Source organism: Pogoniulus pusillus, chromosome 9 (assembly GCF_015220805.1).
Source record: "Pogoniulus pusillus isolate bPogPus1 chromosome 9, bPogPus1.pri, whole genome shotgun sequence".
NCBI lineage: Eukaryota > Metazoa > Chordata > Aves > Piciformes > Lybiidae > Pogoniulus > Pogoniulus pusillus.
The window spans coordinates 12,188,185-12,207,488 of record NC_087272.1 but is presented as its reverse complement, the minus strand read 5'-3'; the positions used below and the strand labels follow the sequence as shown (position 1 = coordinate 12,207,488).

At 46.1% G+C, this 19,304-nt stretch overlaps 1 protein-coding gene across 24 annotated transcripts in view; it reads left to right on the top strand.

Moving 5' to 3' along the window:
• Positions 1–19,304, top strand: part of ADGRL3 (adhesion G protein-coupled receptor L3) — a 667,301-nt gene that overhangs the window by 317,426 nt on the left and 330,571 nt on the right. For 21 of the 24 annotated variants that reach the window (XM_064148540.1, XM_064148545.1, XM_064148522.1 and 18 more), the window contains 2 exons: positions 2,525–2,545; positions 3,610–3,823. In XM_064148540.1, coding sequence (XP_064004610.1) covers positions 2,525–2,545; positions 3,610–3,823 — 235 coding nt within the window. The remainder of the gene's footprint in view (positions 1–2,524; positions 2,546–3,609; positions 3,824–19,304) is intronic. The other 3 variants (XM_064148525.1, XM_064148531.1, XM_064148529.1) reach the window with 1 other exon arrangement.

The window sequence follows — 19,304 nt, the reverse complement described above, 5'->3', positions numbered from 1 at the left end:
TCTGTTCAGGTTTAACACAGAAGAGGCTTGCCACAGTGCTCTTCCAAACTCAGCCTGGCATCAGAAGATTTCTGGTCAGCACTGGGCCTGCGGACACTAAAGGTAACACAGTTGAAATTAAGCTGCCTCCCTTTTGCCACCGAGTCTGGTGTCTTGTGGAACGGGAGCTGCTGTAGGCTTCCGTGGGCAGGCTCTTTAAAATGGAGTTAATATCTTCCGATGTCATTTGTAGGGCAGGTTACAGCTGCTGGCGTTTGCTGACTCTGCCTTTCTGAGGGGCTTATCTCTTCCATCAAACCTTCTTTCTAACTTTACAGCTCATCTTTCCTTCTCTCACCTTGTCTTTGATTAGTGACATAAAGCCAAGGGTGAGAACAAGGCACTGCGTCTCAGAGGTTTGCCGTTCTCCTGCCTTCTCTCCTCTGCTAAAGGAGAACTTGGTCACAGTAGGAATTTTCTGCATTACACCATTTTTGGTGCCATACAAGCTCAGGACAAAAGTGTTTCTCCCATCATCCAGCCTGGAGAAAAGAAGGCTCTGGGGAGGGCCTTAGGGCCTACAAGAAAGCTATGGAGTGCCTTTTAACTAGGGCTTGCAGTGACAGGGTGAGGAGAATGGCTTTGAGCTGGAAGAGGGGAGATTGAGACTGGAGATTAGGAAGAAATTCTTTCCAGTGAGAGTGGTGACATACTGGAACAGGTTGCCCAGGGAGGTTGTGGATGCTCCCTCCCTGGAGATGTTCATGGCCAGGTTGGATGAGGACCTTGAGCAAGCTGGTCTGGTAAGAGGTGCCCATGCCCATGGAGGGAAGGCTTAGTGCTAGATGATCTTTAAGGTCTCTTGAAACCCAAAGCTTTCTGTGATCTTAAGGAAAGAGGACATCTTATGTGATACAACCCCAAATCTGTGGTAGATGTAGGAACTGTTAATTCCCAAGTCAGCTCATGCCTGTCTTGGGAGTTTGACAATTATTCCTTGATCTTGGCACGCAAGGAAGGATCTGATCTTAGAGTAATCCCTGCAGAATTACAAGAATGAGGAGGTTTCTCTCTCTGGTAATACAAATTGAAATGAGACAGCTAACAATAATAGAAGGCTTGATAGAAGTTAGTGTGTTGGATTGCTGCCTGCCAGAAAGATACACACCCTTAGTAGAGTTAAGAGCTGTGCGAGGAAACTCTTATACATGCATATCTCCACAAACAAGCTTTTGATCAGCAGCTATCTGAAGATGAGACAGTGTGTGCCCAGGTGACCAAGAAGGCAACGGCATCCTGACCTGGATCAGCAATAGTGTGACCAGCAGGACTAGGGAAGTGATTGTGGTGCCTGTGTTCAGGCACCACCACCTGGTGAGATCACACCTTGAGTCCTTGGTTCAGTTTTGTGTCCTTACTGGTGGGAAGACATTGAGGTTATGGAACAGGTCCTGAGAATGTCATGGAAGCTGGTGAAAAGTCTTGAGAACAGGTGAGGAGCAGCTGAGGAACTAGCTATTTTTAGTCTAGAGAAGAGGAGGCTGAGGGAGATCTCATTGCTCTTTCCACCGCCCTGAAAAGAGGTTGGAGTCAGGTGAGGGTTGGTCTCTTCTCCCTAGTAACAAGTTATAGGAGGAGAGAAAATGGCCTCAAGTTGCACTAGTGGAGATTTAATTTGGATCTTAGAAGGAAAACTTGTTGATTGAAAGGGTTGTCAGAGACTGGAAGAGGCTGCCCAGAGAGGTGCTTGAATCCACATCTCTGGAGGTGTTTCAGAAAGGCAGAGATGTGATGCTGAGGGCCATGGTTTAGCACCAGCCATAACAGAGTTAGAGAACGGTTGAACTGGATGATCTTAAAGGCCTTTTCCAACCAAAATGGTCTGTGAGTCTGTGATTCTCTTTTATGCATGTTCCATGTGGAAGAAACAGTGCCTTGAAAGGAATCTTTTTGGGTTTGAAAGAGATTGTTTTGGTGTTTTTATAATGAAGCCAAGGGAAAAAATGAGTTGTTAAAAGGTGTCAGGTGTAAGATGCCCCTGGATCTGTTAGATCTCTAAACTTTCCCTAACTGCCCTGTGACCAGCATACACATAGGGGCTTAGTTTGTGTTGAGCAGTACAAAATGAGAGCATAGGGGCACACCATCCATCTTTAGCTTGAAGCCTTTTTGGTGTGGGTGAGTTTTCATTCTCATGGAATAGAAGGGTTTGGCTCTTGTTTCAGCTCATGGCTGGTGTGCTTGGCTGGATAACAAGCATTTGGTTCCCAGCTTCACTGTGGATTTCTCCTGAGATCTTCTGGAAGCCACATAACCCTTCTGCGGCCCAGAAGAGAACGACAACACACAGCTACTTCGTGTAGATATTTGGGGGGATTAATAAATTCAGCTTTGTCAGGCTGTTGGAGATCTCTGGATCAATGAAGCTGTAAAGATGGGTTAATGTTATTGCTTGTTGTCATGTGAGTTTATTTACTGATACTTGAGGGCTTTGTTTTGAAGGCATCTCAAAGCATGTTTCTTTTTTTTCTTTTGCAAACTGTAGCCTGGATTTCTTTTAAAACAGGTAAGATTTCTGAGAGCTCTTTAATTTCACTTTGCAAGTGGGTGCCAGTATTGAACATCCAGGCAGATCCAAAGCAGAGCTGAAGCTGAAATTTAATCACCCAGTTATCCCATCTATTGGCCTTTCTATGGAAAATATCACTGCAAGGCCCATGTTTTGGGATGGTTGCCAGAATCCTCAGGTTATCCCCAGGCACGCTGCAGGCTACAGCAAAAGCCAGTAGGCTCATGTTTTCTAAGGACCTAAAAAATAAAAGCACCAGGAGCAATGCAGATGTTGCTACATCTGCAGGAGGACAGATGCAGGCTCCCTGAGCAAGTGGGATCCTGATTCTTGGATCACTTGTTGTCAGAAAATTCCTCCTGTAGATCAGATACAGCACAAGACTGAGGTTTTGTAGAATAGAATCATAGAATGGTTTATGTTGGAAGGGACCTTAAAGATCATGCAGTTCCAATCCCCCACCATAGGCTGGGATACCTCCCACTAGAACAGGTCACTCAAGGCCTCATCCAACCAAGCCTTGAACACCTCCAGGAAGGGAGCATCCGCAGCCTCCCTGTTTCAGTATTTCACCACCCTCACTGTAAATAACTTCTTCCTAGCATCTAGTTTAAGTCTTCCCTCTTCCAGTTTAAACCCATACATGTGTCAAAGCCAAATAGCTTCTTACTTGGAAAGTATATTTGTAGAATTATTTTGGTTGAAAAAGGCCTTTAAAATCAACTTTCAACCTTCAACCCAACACACCATGTCCACTAAACCACCTCCTAGAGTGCCATGTCCACACATTGTTTTGAACACCCCCAGGGATGTTGTCTCCACCACTTCCCTGAGCAGCCTGTTCCAATGCCTGACAAGGTCGCTGAGCGGAGAAATGTTTTCTCTGGGCAGGCAGCAAGCTAAGAGTTGGACACTGTTGCTGTAAACCATGTCTCAACAGTACCAAATCTATCTCAGTACAGCATATAGGTAAACCCTGCTGCTAAACACCATTCCACTTTTAATCCTGGCCTTGGTGTGGAGTGTAAATGTTTGCTGTGTTTCTGTGTTAATCCCTGCAGCTTTCAGCCGTGCCCCGGTCCCCATGGCTGTGGTCCGAAGGGAGCTGTCCTGTGAGAGTTACCCCATCGAGCTCCGCTGCCCAGGAACAGATGTCATCATGATCGAAAGTGCCAACTACGGGAGGACTGATGATAAAATCTGTGACTCTGATCCTGCTCAGATGGAGAATATCCGCTGTTATCTGCCAGATGCCTATAAGATTATGACTCAAAGGTACAGTGTTTAATATTCTCTGTTTGCTGACTGTCGGGTGGTTGTTTTTTGTGTTTTTTTTCCTTTAATCCAGTGTGTACAAACCAGCTTCTGTGTGTATTTGCAGGAGCAAATGCAGGTACTTAGCCTGTCTGGATGTGTGCAGAATTGCAGCTATCATTGCTAAATGGGGGGTTTGGCAGAGCCAGGTTAGCCTCACGCACTGCAAATAACATTTGCAGTAAGTGCTACTAATCAGTCATCTTGATATTCACCATGTCCCAGTTTTACCTCTACACAACCCAAACATTAATGAACGTGTGAGGGAAGTCTTCCTCAAATGCACATTACTGGGTTCAAACCCACAGCAAATCATCTCCTTTATTCAAGGAATATATTTCTCTTCAGAATAACAGCTGCATTTCTCAGAACACAAAGAAAAGGCTCTGCCGTTCGTCATCATTCCATCATTCGTTGAGGCAGGGTCTGAATTCCCAGGCACAGACTTGCATTTGCAGAGTTTTGCAGAAAGCTTGCTAAATTTCTGTGCAATAACTCTCCCTGTTAAGTGTCAGCTGAATCTGGAAAGGGTAACTGAGATACATGCTGTGGGCTCTTTGTCTTGTAGGATGAGCGCCTAACACTTTATTTGCACTGGTCAGGCTGTTATCTCAAAGACTCGGTGCAGTATTAGGTCCCTTACTACAGGAAAGATATTGAGGGGATGAAGCATGTGCAGAGAAGGGCAATAAAGATGGGGAATGGTCTGGAGGTCTGCTGAAGAGTGGCTGAGGGCTCTAGGATTGCATAGTCTGGAGGATGGCTGAGGGGAGACCTCATTGGTTTCTGCAACTCCCTGAAACGAGGTTGTTGTGAGCTGCAGGTTGGTCTCTTCTCCCTAGTGTCAGGTGATAGAACAAAAAGAAATGGCCTGAAATTGTGTCAAGGGTGGGTTAGGTTGGAGATTAGGAAAAAATTCTGTCCTACAAGAGTGGTCAGGGATAGGAAGAGGGTGCCCAGGGATGTGGTGGGGTCAGCATCCCTGGAGGTGTTCAAGAAACATTTGTCCTGGCACTTGGGAAGATGGTTTAATAGCCATGGTGGTGTTGGGTTGACAGCTGGAATTGATGATCTGGAAGAGTTCTTTGTTATGTCAAGGATTTAAACCTCAAGATGCCCTTTTTGCAGCATTTGGCTCCTGTGAGCTCATTCTTTAAATTGCAGCTGCCTGCGTAGGTGTTTGAAGTCCTATTTGTGGTATTGTACCTGTTAACGTTTTCAAGAGGAGTGGAAAGGGTAACAAGATGCCGTCAGCCGATCCCTTGGATTTGGTGTGGTTTTAGCAGAATTACTGTAATTCTCCTGTTGGAGTTGTTAGTGGCTTCAAGCAGAAACCCTTAATCCTCTGCATATTGGCAGAATAAAAGTATGCCATCACCTCTGCGGGCCATTAGCAACTGGCAATATCTTTCTATACGTGCAGTAGGCTCCTCCCCAGCACTGGCTTCTGAGGCAAGTGCAGTGCTTTGCGGTCTTCTGGTCAGTCCCCACACGTAGCAGGTCTGCAATTAACACTGAACTCTTGGTCAGAGAGGGCATGTCATTATGTGTGCCTGAAAGGACAGGCTCAGAGAGATGGAGTTGTTCAGTAGCTAAAGTTCTGGGAAGACCCTAGACCTGCTTTCCAGTGCCTGAAAGGGCCTACAAGAAGGTTGCAGAGAGACTGTAAAGGCCTGCAGTGATGAGATGAGGAGCAATGGTTTGAAACGAGAGAAGAGCAGATGTAGAGTGTATGTTAGGAACCAGTTCTGCACCGTGAGGGTGGTGGAACACTGCAACAGGTTGCCCAAGAAGATAGTTGAGGCCCCATCTCTGAGGTATTTAAGGTCAGGCTCTGTGTGACTCTCAGCAGCCTGATCTAGTAGATGATATCCCTGCTGATTGCAGTGGGTTTGGACTAGATGACCTTTCAAGGTCTCCTTCAACCCCAACCATTCCATGTGTTGATCACTTTGCTCCAGATGCCATTTCTGTTCCTAGCAGGAAGTTAGCAGGGAATTGGGTCTCTGGGACATCCCTGTTTTGTCACTTGGGCAGAAAGTGGTGCTGTAGAAGATGGTCACTGAGGGGGAAATTTCTTGCAAGGGAAAAACAAATCCTGGCTGACTGAAAAGAATATAGTTGGGACCTTGTGTGATGTCGTTTATCACTGAGGAAGCTGAGGGAAGGTAGTAGCTCCTTCCATTTGAGCCATTTGATGATCAATTTTCATGCAGAAGTGCACAATCCTCTTATTAATTGGGTACTATTGAGTTTCTTGAAAATAAATATAACCCAATCCTTGTTAAAAGGCAGGTTTAAAAGGGGAAAACACTCTGCTTTGCATTTTTATGTCGGGCTCATTTCTTTTTTTAATCTCCATTAATTCGAGGAGTTGAAACCATTTAAAAATAAAACCATTAAAATGAAATATGTTCTTAAGATGCAACCCAGTCTGCCAGCTCACAGCTCTGAACATGCCTTGGAGCCGAGCCTCTGCAGGAAAAAAAACAGTGGAAAAGGAATATCGTGACAGCCTACTGCTTGTGCCACTAGCAATACTATTGTCTCCTGAAAACTTTACCTGCAAAATGAATCAGCTCAGCAGCAGCAAGAGGTGCTGGTAGCCCAGAATCAATCTATATGCCAGCCTGCATCAAAAGAAGTATGAGCAGCAGGACAAAGAGGGCACTCTAGTCCTCTACTCTGGTCTCATGCGACCGCACCTGGAGTACTGCACCAAATTCTGATGCCCCCAGTGTAAGAGGGATATGAAACTGTTGAAGCAGATCCAAAGATGATTAGAGGGCTACAGAACCTCCCCTATGGATACAGACTGCAAGACTTGAGGCTGTTCAGCATGGGGAAGAGTCTGGAGAGACCTCTGAGCAGCCTTCCTGTATCTGAAGGGGATCTACAAGAAAGCTAGGGAGAGACTTTTGGGAAGGACTTGCAGTGATAGGATGAGGGGTGATGGCTTTGGGATGGAAAAAGGCAGATTTAGACTGGAGATTAGGAAAAAATTCTTTCCAGTGAGGGTGGTGAGACACTGAGACAGGTTTCCCAGAGAAGCTGTGGATGCTCCACACCTAGAGGTTAGATGGCAGGACCATTGGAAGTTGATGATCTTGAAGGTCCCTTCCAACCCAAACCATTCCATGATTCCGTGTGTGTGGGTTTGCAGATGAATGCAGGTTGTAATACAATGATCTTGTCTTTGCTAATGCTGCCAAGTAGGAAAACAGCTCCTGACTGCTGAAGATCCTGAGGCTATGCAGCCTGCATGGCAGTTGAAGATGTCTGCATGTGGAGATAGAAAGGGAAATGAACATTTGAGTTCAGATACACAGTCCCTTGGAGATGTCTAGGCTGCACGGCATCAGCAGCACTGCAGAGCTGACTCAGTATGGAGTGGCTCTGAGGAGAGGGAAAGGAATCGGTAGGAAAGGGAGTATTGGTGAGACAGAGGTGGTGTTAAGATGGAAGATGAGGCTGTGAGTGAGCAGACTGATGGTAGATACTAGCAATGTCTGTCCCAGCCCACATTCTCCCCCTTGCCTCCAAACTGTGTTTTTTCCTTTAATTTCTATTTACCTATAGAATCATTTTGGTTGGAAAAGCCGTTTAGGATCATCCAGTCCAACCATTCTCGAACTCCACTAAGTCTGGTGCTAAACCATAGCCCCCAGCACCACATCTCTGCCTCTATTATGTGAAGATTGAACAGAAATGCTCAGCTTTTGCATGCTAAGCCCTGTCACATTTGTGCTGGTGTTTTGTTTTATGGTTTGTTTTTCTGTCGTTGTCTTGGTATTTTTTTAAAAGGCATCTCTAAGCAGACAAAATATGTACAAATCCAAGCTCCCTAGAATGCAGCCATCACAGCCTCTCCCCAAAACCCCCAAAAGAGCTGAAATATTCCTGGACCTCTGTTGCAACTCCTATCATTCTGTAAGTATAGAATCAGAGAACCATTTTGAATGGAAAATACTTTTCAGTTCATCCAGTCCAACCATTCTCTAACACTACCAAAGCTGGAGCTAAACCATGCCTCTTGGCACCACATCTCTGTGTCTTTTCAGCACCTCCAGGGATAAGGATTCAACCACCTCCCTGGGGAGCTTATGCCGTGAGTATTTTGAAAGGTGGAGTGCTTGTGGAGCCCTCTGAGCAGAAAGAACAGCAGGAGCACTCAGCACTGGTTAGGCCACACTTTGAATATTGAAGGAATGGAGCATGTCCAGAGAAGGGCAGCAAGGCTGGTGAAGGGCCTGGAGCATATGGCATATGAAGAGAGGTAGAGGGAGCTGGAGTTACTCAGTCTGGAGAAAAAAAGGCTGAGGGAAGACCTCATTGCTCTCTACAGATAACTGAAGAGAGGTTGGAGTGAGGTGGGGACAATCTCTTCTCCTTAGGGTCAAGCAACAGGACCAGAGGAGATGGTTTCAGGCTGCAGCAGGGGAGGTTCAGGCTGGATGTTAGGAAGCATTTCTTCACTAAAGGGGTTCTCAGACATTGGAATGATCTATCCAGGGCAGTGATGGAGTCACCATCTCTGGAGGTGTTTAAGCAGCCTCTGGACCTGGTGCTTAGGGACACTTCGGTGCTGGATGGAGGGTTGGACTGGATGATCTTTGAGGTCTCTTCTAGCTGAATGGATTCTGTGATTCAGTGAGTTCTTCCTGCATGCTTTTGCCCTGAACAACTCTAAACTCGTGGCAGTATTTCTTTAAGTAAAAGACATTTAAACAGCCATTTTATAGGAAATTAAATCTCTGTGGCTTGTGTTGTTTTTTTTAACTTGCCAGCTCTTCCTCCAAGCATTCAAGCAGCAGCTGCCCATAATAGCTCACAAGGAGTGCTTTATGAGCTGAAGTTGTTTTTTTTTCTCCTCTGACATGATTAGAGAGGAATGTATTTCATAGCATATTTGCTGTGCAGAAATGGCTTTTCGAGGGCTGGAACAAACAATTAGATTCTAACCATGCCAAATTTATACTGTGTGCACTGTACCAGGGGAGGCTTCTCTGTGTCTTCCTTTGAGCAACCAAGCCACAAAACTAAGATATTGTCCATTCCAGTAGCCAAGGTTCTCCCTAAACTACAGGGAGAAGCAACCTCCTATTTCCACGAGTGTGGTCTTTGTTGTTGTAATGTTAACACTAATGTTTGGGCTCTTAAAGAAACACCCTTAAGAGCAAGAAAAAAAAATCCAGTGCACCCCTGAATTTCCTGTGGGTGTTTTCCACCAAGGAAATGCCCACCTCAGACACAATCTGAGTATCCATGTTTTGTGAGCTGGTGTTTTTTCTGCAGTTGGGTAGAGCAAGGTGTCTTGAGAAGTTATGACTCAAATTGCAGAACTGGCAAAGGACTTCTTATGCTGCCTCCTCCTTGGTTCAGCCAAATCTACTGGTTTGTGCTGCTTTCAAAGGCATAAGCTGAAGTGTTTTGTGGAATGAAGCCTTGCATGTCTTGTCCCTGTGTTTTTTAGTGGTGGCACCAATGAAGCTTGCAAGTGAAGACCTGAAGGTAGTAAAATAAGTGCAATTGAGAGTGTAAGATTGTTGTCAGGTGCTTGGTGCTTTCAGCTATCATCTGACATTGGGATGAAAATAAATGGCTTTAGTTGATTCTATGATTTCCTCTAGTCCTATGTTGGAAGACACCTCCAAGATAATCCAGTCCAACCTATCACCCACCTCTGTCCAATCTAGACTATGGCACTAAGTGCCTTATCCAATCTTTTCTTGAACACCTCCAGGGACGGCGACTCCACCACCTCCTTGGGCAGCCCATTCCAATGCCAATCACTCTCTCTGGCAAGAACTTTGTAGCGTCATAGAATAGAATTATAGAATGAGTCAGGGTTGGAAGGGTCCACAAGACTCATCTAGTTCCAACCCCTCTCCTGTGGGCAGGGACACCCTGTGCTAGATCAGGCTGGCCAAAGCCTCATCCAGCCTGGCCTTAAACACTACCAGGGATGGAGCCTCAACCACCTCCCTGAGCAGCCCATTCCATGGTCTCACCAGTCTCATTCCTCCTAACTTCCTCCTAACATCCAGCCTATACCTACCCTGGCACAACTTGAGACTGTGTTCCCTTGTTGTGTTGCTGGTTGCCTGGCAGAGGAGACCAACCCCCACCTGGCTACAACCTCCCTTCAGGTAGTTGTAGACAGCAATGAGGTCCCCCCTGAGCCTCCTCTTCTCCAGGCTAAGCACCCCCAGTTCCCTCATCCTCTCCTCACAGGGTTTGTGTTCCAGGCCTCTCACCACTTTTGTTGCCCTTCTCTGGACACATTCCAGTACCTCAACATCTCTCTTGAATTGAGGGGCCCAGAACTGGACACAGTACTCAAGGTGTGGCCTGACCAGTGCTGAGTGCAGGGCAAGAATAACCTCCCTTGTCCTACTGGCCACACTGTTCCTGATACAGGTCAGGATGCCACTGGCTCTCTTGGCCACCTGGGCACACTGCTGGCTCATCTTCAGCTACTCTCTACCAGTACCCCCAGGACCCTTTCTGCCTGGCTGCTCTCCAGCCACTCTGTCTGCAGCCTGTAGTGCTGCTTGGGGTTGCTATGGCCAAAGTGCAGAACCCTGCACTTGGCCTTGTTAAATCTCATCCCATTGGCCTCTGCCCACCCATCCACCCTGTCAAGGTCCCTTTGCAGGGCTCTCCTACCTTCCAACAGATCAAAACCTCAAGTTGCACCAGGAGAGGTTTAGGTTGGAGATTGGGGGAAAAAAAAATTCTTTGCTGCAAGAGGGGTCAGAGGTTGGAACAGGGTGCCCAGGAAAGTGGTGGAGTCACCATCCCTGGAGGTGTTCAAGAAACTTGGAGACATGACACTTGGGCATATGGCTTAATGGAGCTGTTGGGCTGATGTTTGGACTCAATGGTCTTGGAGGTCTCTTCCAACTGGAACAATTTTTTGATTCTATGAAAGGAAAAATTACTTGGGAATAGCTTCTCCCCGTGATTGGAGCCTAAGTATTAGGGTGCTTTCATTCAGCCTTCCCCTTGGAGACAGCATTGCTTTTGTCTGCTGTCCTCAACTTGTTGCTTCTGCTTTAAATACATTTAAGTGACATTTCACTCAGCCTGTCACCATGTTTCTGACCTCTGATTTGAAGGCAGGTTGTGATGTGCTTTTTGAAAAGCACATTAAATTCAGTGTCCCTTCTCAAAATCTAAATTTTCTTTGCTGCAAGAGTGGTCAGGCATTGGAATAGAGCCTTGAGCTGTGTGGTAAAGGGTTGGACTTGATGATCTGTGAGGTCTCTTCCAATCCTAATAATACTGTGATACTGTGAATAGGCTGTCCAGGGAGGTGGTGGAGTCCTCACCCCTGGAGGCACTGAAGAAATATGTGGATGTGGTAGCTCAGGGTATGATTTTGTGGGCATGATAGTGTTGGGCTGGTTGCTGGACTTGATGATCTTAGAGATCCTTTTCCAACCTTCAATGATTCTATGATCCCATTTAATTTCAGCAAAGAGCCTGTTTCCATGAGGTGGGGCACTCAACAGCTCTCTCTGTAGCTGCCAGAAGGATGGCAAAAAGCACTTTACACAGGGTAGGTGAGGAGAAAGGAATTGCACGAGCCAGCTTGCATTACACTGGGGAGATTTCTCATCTCCTGGAGGGCTGTGCTTTGTTAATAGTTTTGGTTGATGACCTGAAAAAGGCAGGAGTCCCAAATGAGTGCCATTATTATTGTAATAATAATATTGCATCTGGCACTGTGCTGTTAGTGATGCTCTCAGCACCTGTGATTTTCAAGTCGCTTCTCGAATGCCACTGATCTGCACTTGTGTTGGGAAATAAAGAGACAGAGTTGTCACTATTTTACAGATAAGATAATCCACCTTAATCATGCATCAAGTGCACACTGGTTTTGATCATACCAATTTTAGGATGCTCTTGTGGAGTCCTTTATATTCAAGTAGCTTGTCCTTGTGAACCTGAGAAGGATACGCAGGACAAGGAGAGCTGCAGATGTGGAGGCTATGTAGCGACTGACTGAGGACACTTGTGCTGAGCTGCAGCACAGTCATGTCAGGCTCTGTAAAACTGATGTCACTTTCCTTGGCAAACAGCCCCCTGCTTAGACTTCATCATCACTTCTTACTCAGAAACTGAGTGCCTTATTTGGTAGAACTATAGAATCACAGAATTGTTTTGGTTGGAAAGGACCAATCTACCTTGCCACAATTTCAGTCCATTTCCTCTCATTCTATCACCTGATACTAGGGAGAAGAGGCAATCCCCACCCCACTGCAACCTTTCTTCAGGGGGTTGTAATGAGCAATAAGGTCTCCCCTCAGCCTCCTCTTCTCCAGACTAAACAATCCCACTGTCTTCAGCCACTCCTCATCAGGCCTGTTCTCCAGACTTTTCATCAGTTTTGTTGCAGTTTTATGGACCCACTTCAGCATCTCAATGTCCTTCTTGGTGTGAGGCACCCAAAACCTGAACACTGTAGGGACTCCTCTGCTTTCCCCTGAATCCCAAGTACGGGACTGCCAAGGTACTACTCACATTTCTATATTTATTATCACACAGATGGTTCTAGAAGTACATTTCTGAAGGGCTAAAACATCACAGTGGGAAATGAGACTTCTCTCTTTCTGGGCATAAAAAAGTTTGGTACTTTGATATCACCATGTAAAAAGCATCAATATGGAAAAAAAAGACCCTCTTATGTTGCAGTTAAGGAGTAGTTTCTGTAACCAGTAGATATGAAGAGGGAATACTGAAGCTCACTTTCCCTGCATTCTGATTTTAAAGGCTAGACAAGGAGCCTGGCCACTTAGTTAAACAATCTGTTTTCTCCCCATGTCAATAGATATTTCAAAATGAAGCAAGGTCTGCTCATCTCATCTGCACCTTGACCCTGGGACAAGGGCACACAGACAGTTACTAGGAGCAGGCGAAAAAATAAAGAAGGGAAAAACAACAGCAAGTGCTAGTGGAGCAGTGAATCGCTCTTAAAATGGTTTCTGCTTCCCAGCTTGTACAGCCTTAATTTATCCTACCTCTTCCTCTCCTGAAAATGCTGTCAGACCCAAGCAGAAGAGTAAATTCTGAATGTGACAGCCCGCTGGAATTGCCCTGGTACCTGAGTAAATCAGGGCTTGTCAGCCCCAACAGCTCAGCTGATTGCAGCTGCCATGGTAACAGATGAGTGGAGGCAGTATTTTCTGAAGGTAGTTAGGTTCCTAACCGTGGAAGGCTCTGTAGATCAAAAATGATGCTTTAGGCATCCCTGGGTACCAATTGGTAACTGTGGGCAGCTCTAAACCTCCACAAATTAAATAAATAAATAAACAGATGGTTGTGTTGTGCTGGAGCTGCTGGCTTTTAGTTGCTGGTAGTGTGCATCTTCATGTCATGTGACAAGACCCAGGCTGGAGCTGAGGAAGCAGTGTGAGGCTGCTGGGTAAGGACAGACAGCCACTCTGGAGGGTAGAAAGGTTCTGAAAGGGGGCCTGGTCAGGCGGGATTGATGGATTGAGGTCAGTTGTATGAAGTTTAACAAGTCCATAATGCTGTGTCCAGCACTCAAGTCACAATGATCCCATGCAACGCTTCAGGCTTGGGGCAGATTGGCTGGAAAGTTGCCTGATAGAAAAAGGCCTGGGAGTGCTGGTGGACAGCCAGATGAATATCAACCAGAAGTGTCTTCAGGTGGCCAAGAAAGCCACCAGCATCCTGGCCTGGATCAGCTATATTGTGGCCAGCAGGAACAGGGTGTGATCATGCCCCTGTATTCAACAGTGATGAGGCCATGACTTGAATGCTGGGTTCAGTTTTGGGTCTCTCACTCCAGTAAAGACATTGAGGTGCTGAGGTCCTGAGAAGGGCAACAAAACTGGTGAAGGGTCTGGAGAACAGGTCCTGTGACAAAAAGATGAGGGACATGGAGTGGTTTAGTCTGGAGAAAAGGAGCCTGAGAGAAGATCTCATTGCTCTTTACAAGTCCCTGAAAGGAGGTTGGAACAAGGTGGGGGTCAGTCTCTTCTCTCTAATATCAGGTAATAGAATGAGAGGCAGTGGCTTGGAATTATGCCAGGGGGGTTTTGAGTGGGAGATTGGGAAGAATTTTTTTTGATGCGAGAGTGGTCAGACGCTGGAACAGACTGCCCAGGGAGGTGGTGGAGTCATTGGCCCTGGGGGTGTTCAAGAAACGTGTGGACGTGGCACTCTGGGACATGGTTTGGTGATGTTGGTTTGACAGTTGGACTTGATGATCTTAAAGATCTTTTCCAACTGAAATAGTTCTCTGGGTTTACAATTGCATGAAGGACCTCCTTGTAGGTTGGAAGAGACTGGAGGAATTCATCGTTACTGGCTTCTAAAAGCATCTGAGTGTGCAGGCCATTTTGTTTGGTTTCATGTATTTTCTTTTTTCATCCCCTCACTGGCTTTAACTGGCAAAGAGCAGGCATGGGAAAATCTCTAGGATAAATCATGTCTCAAAGTGGCCCCAGAAGTGCTGAACACATGATGTGCTGGAAATCGTGCAGGGCAAATCCAGGTTTACTACTCCATCCATTAGTTAACCAGTGTGGAAGTGGATGGCAACAGCCTGTCAGAGGGAAGGGACTGGCCAGCCCTTGGCAGCCTGCCACACGCAGTTTGTGCCAGTGGGAGAAGACCCATGTGAAACATCCTCCTCTCATCTGTTTCTTTTTTCAGAATCCTAGAATGGTTTGGGTTGAAGGGGTCGTAAAGATCACCAAGTTCCAACCCCACTGCCATGGACAGGGACACCTACTAGACCAGGTTGCTCAAGGCCCTGTCCAACCTGTCCTTGAACATTTCTTGATAGGGAACCTTACACAACCTTCCTGAGCAACCTGTTCTGATGTTTGAGGCTTGTTGAGCACAGCAGCTACTAATTTGAACCCAGGGAGGAAATGTTGAGCAAACATAGAGATGCTTCTGCCAGTGTTGTCCACAGGTCAAAAACATACTCTGGTTATCATCAGGTTGCCGGAGGTGAGCGCAAGTACAGAATCATGGCATCACAGAATTGTTACAGTTGGAAAAGAGCTCTGAGTTTATCAAGTCCAACCTTCAACTCAACATCACTGTGGCCATTAGACCATGTCCCAGTGTGCCATGTTCATATATTTCTTGAACACCTTCATAGACAGTGACTCCATCTCCTCCCTGAGCAGCCTGTTCCAAGCACATAGGAAGCCTTCCTTGAACCACAGTCAGGGAAGGTGCAGCTCTAGGCCCTCAGTCACTGTTCTCTGCTTTTCCTGAAACAAAATTTATACCATGAAAGTCTCTCACCCAAAGAGCAAAGTTTAAAGCCAGGCATCTCACTACTGGCCATGGAACTTGGTTGAGGCCATAGCACCTCCAGCTCATTGCCTAAACTGCGGAAGAATTGAACATGGAAGATGCTTCTGCTCTATTTTCCTAACACCTTGAAACATGGAGGTGTTGAGCAGGAGGTTGAATTTGATGATCCTAGAGGTCTCTTTGAATGTTAATGATTCTGTGATGCTATGATTTCAATGTCCTTACCAGGCCATCAAAGGACTTGGTCTTCAGATGCTTTGTTTTTTCATCATGAGGCTTTTATTGATTTAGATCACTGCAGGATGGTGGATAAGTTTTATTCAGGCTGAGTGGATTTGCACTGTTTTAAATTTGAATACTTGATTTGAGTAGAAAGGTGCATTCTTGCTCCTTCTCTGATTAGTGTTCTGGCTGGAGGTAATGGCTGAAGGGCCATGAGGTGAGATGAATGTGAAGTAATGCATCTATATATGTTTCTTTTGCCCTTTTTAGTTTTTCTTCTTTTTTTTTTTTTCCTTTCCTTTCTTCTTGTACAAAAGAGCTCAGTTATCCTGTGTCTGAGATCACAACTGGGTTTATACACAGGGAATTGTCTATTCTCCAGGATACTTCAAAGCTTTCATTCAGCACAGTTTTGACTGTGTCATTTGTGGAACCTTTGGAGCCTGAATTCCATATTCTGTTCCAAGATGCATAAGCCCAGCACTGGCTGATTCCACCACCCATTGTGTGTAAGCCTGGGATGTCTGTGCTCCTCTGCAGGGCTCCAAACACTATGTACAAACCTCACTCACCTTTGCATGCTTGCAATTTGGCATCCACAGTGCAGCTTTGAATTTTGTGTGATCGTTCTGCTGATACAAAACCTGCCTGCACATGTTTCTAGGTGACCTGCTCTGTCAAAGGTGTAAACTGCATGATCTCAAGAGGTCCCTTCCAATACCTGCCATGCTATGGCTCTAACTCAACATGAGCGTAATGTGCAGTGGAAGATGATAAGGCAGCCATGTCCCAGGCTGCACCAAAACCAGTATGAGCAGCAACAGGAGAGAAGAGATTCTGCTCCTCTCCTCTGCTCTCGTGAGACTTCATCTGGAGCACTGTATCCAGTTCTGCTGCCCCCAGCACAAGAAGGACCTGTAACTCTTGGAACAGGTCCAGAGAAGGCCACAATGATGATCACAGGGCTGGAGAACCTCCCCTCTGGGCACAGGCTGAGAGAATTGTTCAGCCTGGAGAAGGCCCCGAGAGACCTTCTAGTAATCTTCCAGTGTCTGAATAGGGCCTACAAGAAATCTGATGAGAGACATTTTACAAGGGCTTGTGGTGATAGGATGAGGGGCTATGGCTGTGAGCTGGAAGAGGACAGAATTAAACTGGAGATTAGGAAGAAATTCTTGACAGTGAGAGTGATGAGACACTGGGCCAGGTTCCTCAGGGAGCTTGTTGATGCCCCCTCCCCAGAGGTGTTGAAAGCCAGGTCAAACATGGCCTTGAGCAAGGTGATCTAGTGGAAAGTGTCCCTGCCCATGGCAAAGAGTGTTGAAACTAGATGATCTTTCAGGTCCTTCCCAGATGAAAACATCCACAGAGTCCGGACACAGAGACTTGCTTACTGAATGCATCATGTTGGAAGGGATCTTTAAAGGTCATCTTGCCCTTGCTGTGAGCAGGGATACCTCCAAGGAAACTGAAGCTTGTTTCAGCCTCTTTTGGGAAAAGAGGGCTTTCAGCAGCAGCAGTGACCCAAGCCAAAGTATTGCTGCCATTATGATTCAGGAGCAGGGTTTTATGTCTCGGTTAGCAGAGTGTGTAAGAGATGCCAGGCCATGTCTGTAATGTAAAGGAAGGGCAGGAGATGGAATTTATGATGAGAGCCATCTTCTATGCATTATGCATAAGAGAGTACATTGGTGTCAGTTATATACAGTAGGAGCCTTAATTCAGCTGGAGTCCTGCTGACATGGTAAACTGGGAGACAGCAAGTAGTTTATGGGCAGCAGCAGAGCCTGCGGGCTGAGTTATGGCCTCAGCATTCAGTCCGTTAGCAAGGGCTGGGCAGTATATTATCTGCTTTTACCCAGGGTAGGAGAGGTAACAAAGAAGGGAAGTCTTTATTGCAGAGACTCTGTGAAGAATGGGAGATGGAGTTATGGGCTGGAGAAGTGCACAAAACTATTCAACTAATGCAAGGGAAGAAAGGAGGGTTTGGAGCTAGCAAGGACAAAGGTGACAGCAGGAATAAGGTTTCCTCATGGGGTCACTGGTCTGTCTCTGTGGAATAATAGAATTGTTTAGATTGGAAAAGACCTTTAAGATCATTCAGTCCAACAATTCTCTAGCTCTGTCAAGGCTGGTGCCAAATCATGGCCCTCAGCGCCACATCTCTGCCTCTTTGAACTTCCCCAGGAATGGGGATTCAACTGTCCCCTTGGGGAGCCTGTTTCAGTCTTTCAGAACCCTCTCAGCAGTTCCTTCTAAGATCCAACTTAAACCTCCCCTAGTGCACCTTGAGGCCATTTCTTGTCCTTTTGCTATCTGGGAGAAGAGACTGATCTCCACCTGGTTTCAGGATCCTTTCAGGGATTTGTAGAGAGCTAGAAGGTCTCTCCTCAGCCTCCTCTTCTCCACACTAAACAGCTCAATTTCCCTCAGTTGCTCCTCACCAGACCTGTTCTCTAGATCCTTCACCAGCTTCAGTGCTCTTCTCCGGGTACACTCCAATACTTCAATGTCCTTCTTTTAGTTAGGGCCCCAACACTGAACCCAGGACTCAAGATGTGGCCTTACCAGTGCCAAGTACAGGGAGGCAATAACTTCCTTGGTCCTAATGGTCATACTGTTGGTGATCCAGGCCAGGGTGCTGGTGACCTTGCCTACCTGGGTACACTGCTGGCTCATATTCAGGTGGCTGTAAATCAATACTCCCAGGTCTTTCTATGCCAAGCAACTATCCAGTCACTCTGCCCCAAGCCTGGGGCATTCATGGGGTTTTTGTGACCCAGCTGCAGAACTTGGCACTTAACCTTGTTGAATTTCATCCCATTGACCTTGGACCACTGATCCAGCCTGTTCAGGTCCCTCTGCAGAGCCTTCCTATCCTACAGCACTCCCTCCCAGCTTAATGTCATCTGCAAAGTTACTGAAGGTGGAAGTTAACTTACCTGCCTGCCTTAGGACAATATGCAGCATCCCTTAGTGGACAGAGACCGTCCTTGTCAGCCCCATACTTTTTCTCTTCCTGATTCTTCACAATTAGAGTTGGGCTTTCATCCCAATACCCAAGATTTTTAATCTTCTTTCTAGATTTCCTTTGTTCAGATGAATCGCTCTTGCTGGATATTCTTGCTGTCAGTATAAATGGCCAAATCCTTTCTGAATCTGATTGAGTCCCTGATCATGATGACTTCCAGGAACTCAGAGTCCAGCAGGATAATAGCTTATTGTGTGAAAAATAATTGGGTTTTGTCAGATTTTAATTTTATTGCCCTCCCTCCTCAGCCTGTGAAGACAGATGTGGCCAAGCTACCTTTTCAATTTCTGTTCATTAGCCTGTATGCATTTGTCTTATTGCTTCCAACCTCTCTGCTCTCCAAGGGAAAGAGCTGTGATCCTTCAAATATATATATATATTTCTTCTTCTTACGAGCATGTGAAAGTGAACCTTTGTTCCCTTTAACTCTGTATTATCAAGTTTGAGATAAGATGAGCTGTGCCAGCCTTTCAGTTCAGGCTGCATCCACTATCTATGTGAGGGCAAGATGTCACTTCTTCATAAGGAGCTGGGAGAGGAGAGATTTAGACTGGACATTAGGAAGAAATTCTTGACAATGAGGGTAGTGAGACACTGGAACAGATTGCCTGGGAAGGTTGTAGATACCTCATGTCTGGAGGTGGTCAAGGCCATGTTGGATGAGGCCTTGAGCAAGCTGATCTAGTGGAGGGTGTTTCTGCTCATAGATGGAGCAAGAAATTTGAATTAGGTGATCTTTAAGGTCCTTTCCAACCTAAACTACTCTGTGATTTTATGATTTGGGAGAGTAGGGGAGAAATCTTTCAGATGTCTCTAAATCTGCCTGTGTCAGAAGCGTCCCTTGGCACACTTTTGAATTGCCATCAAGGTTGTCAATGACTG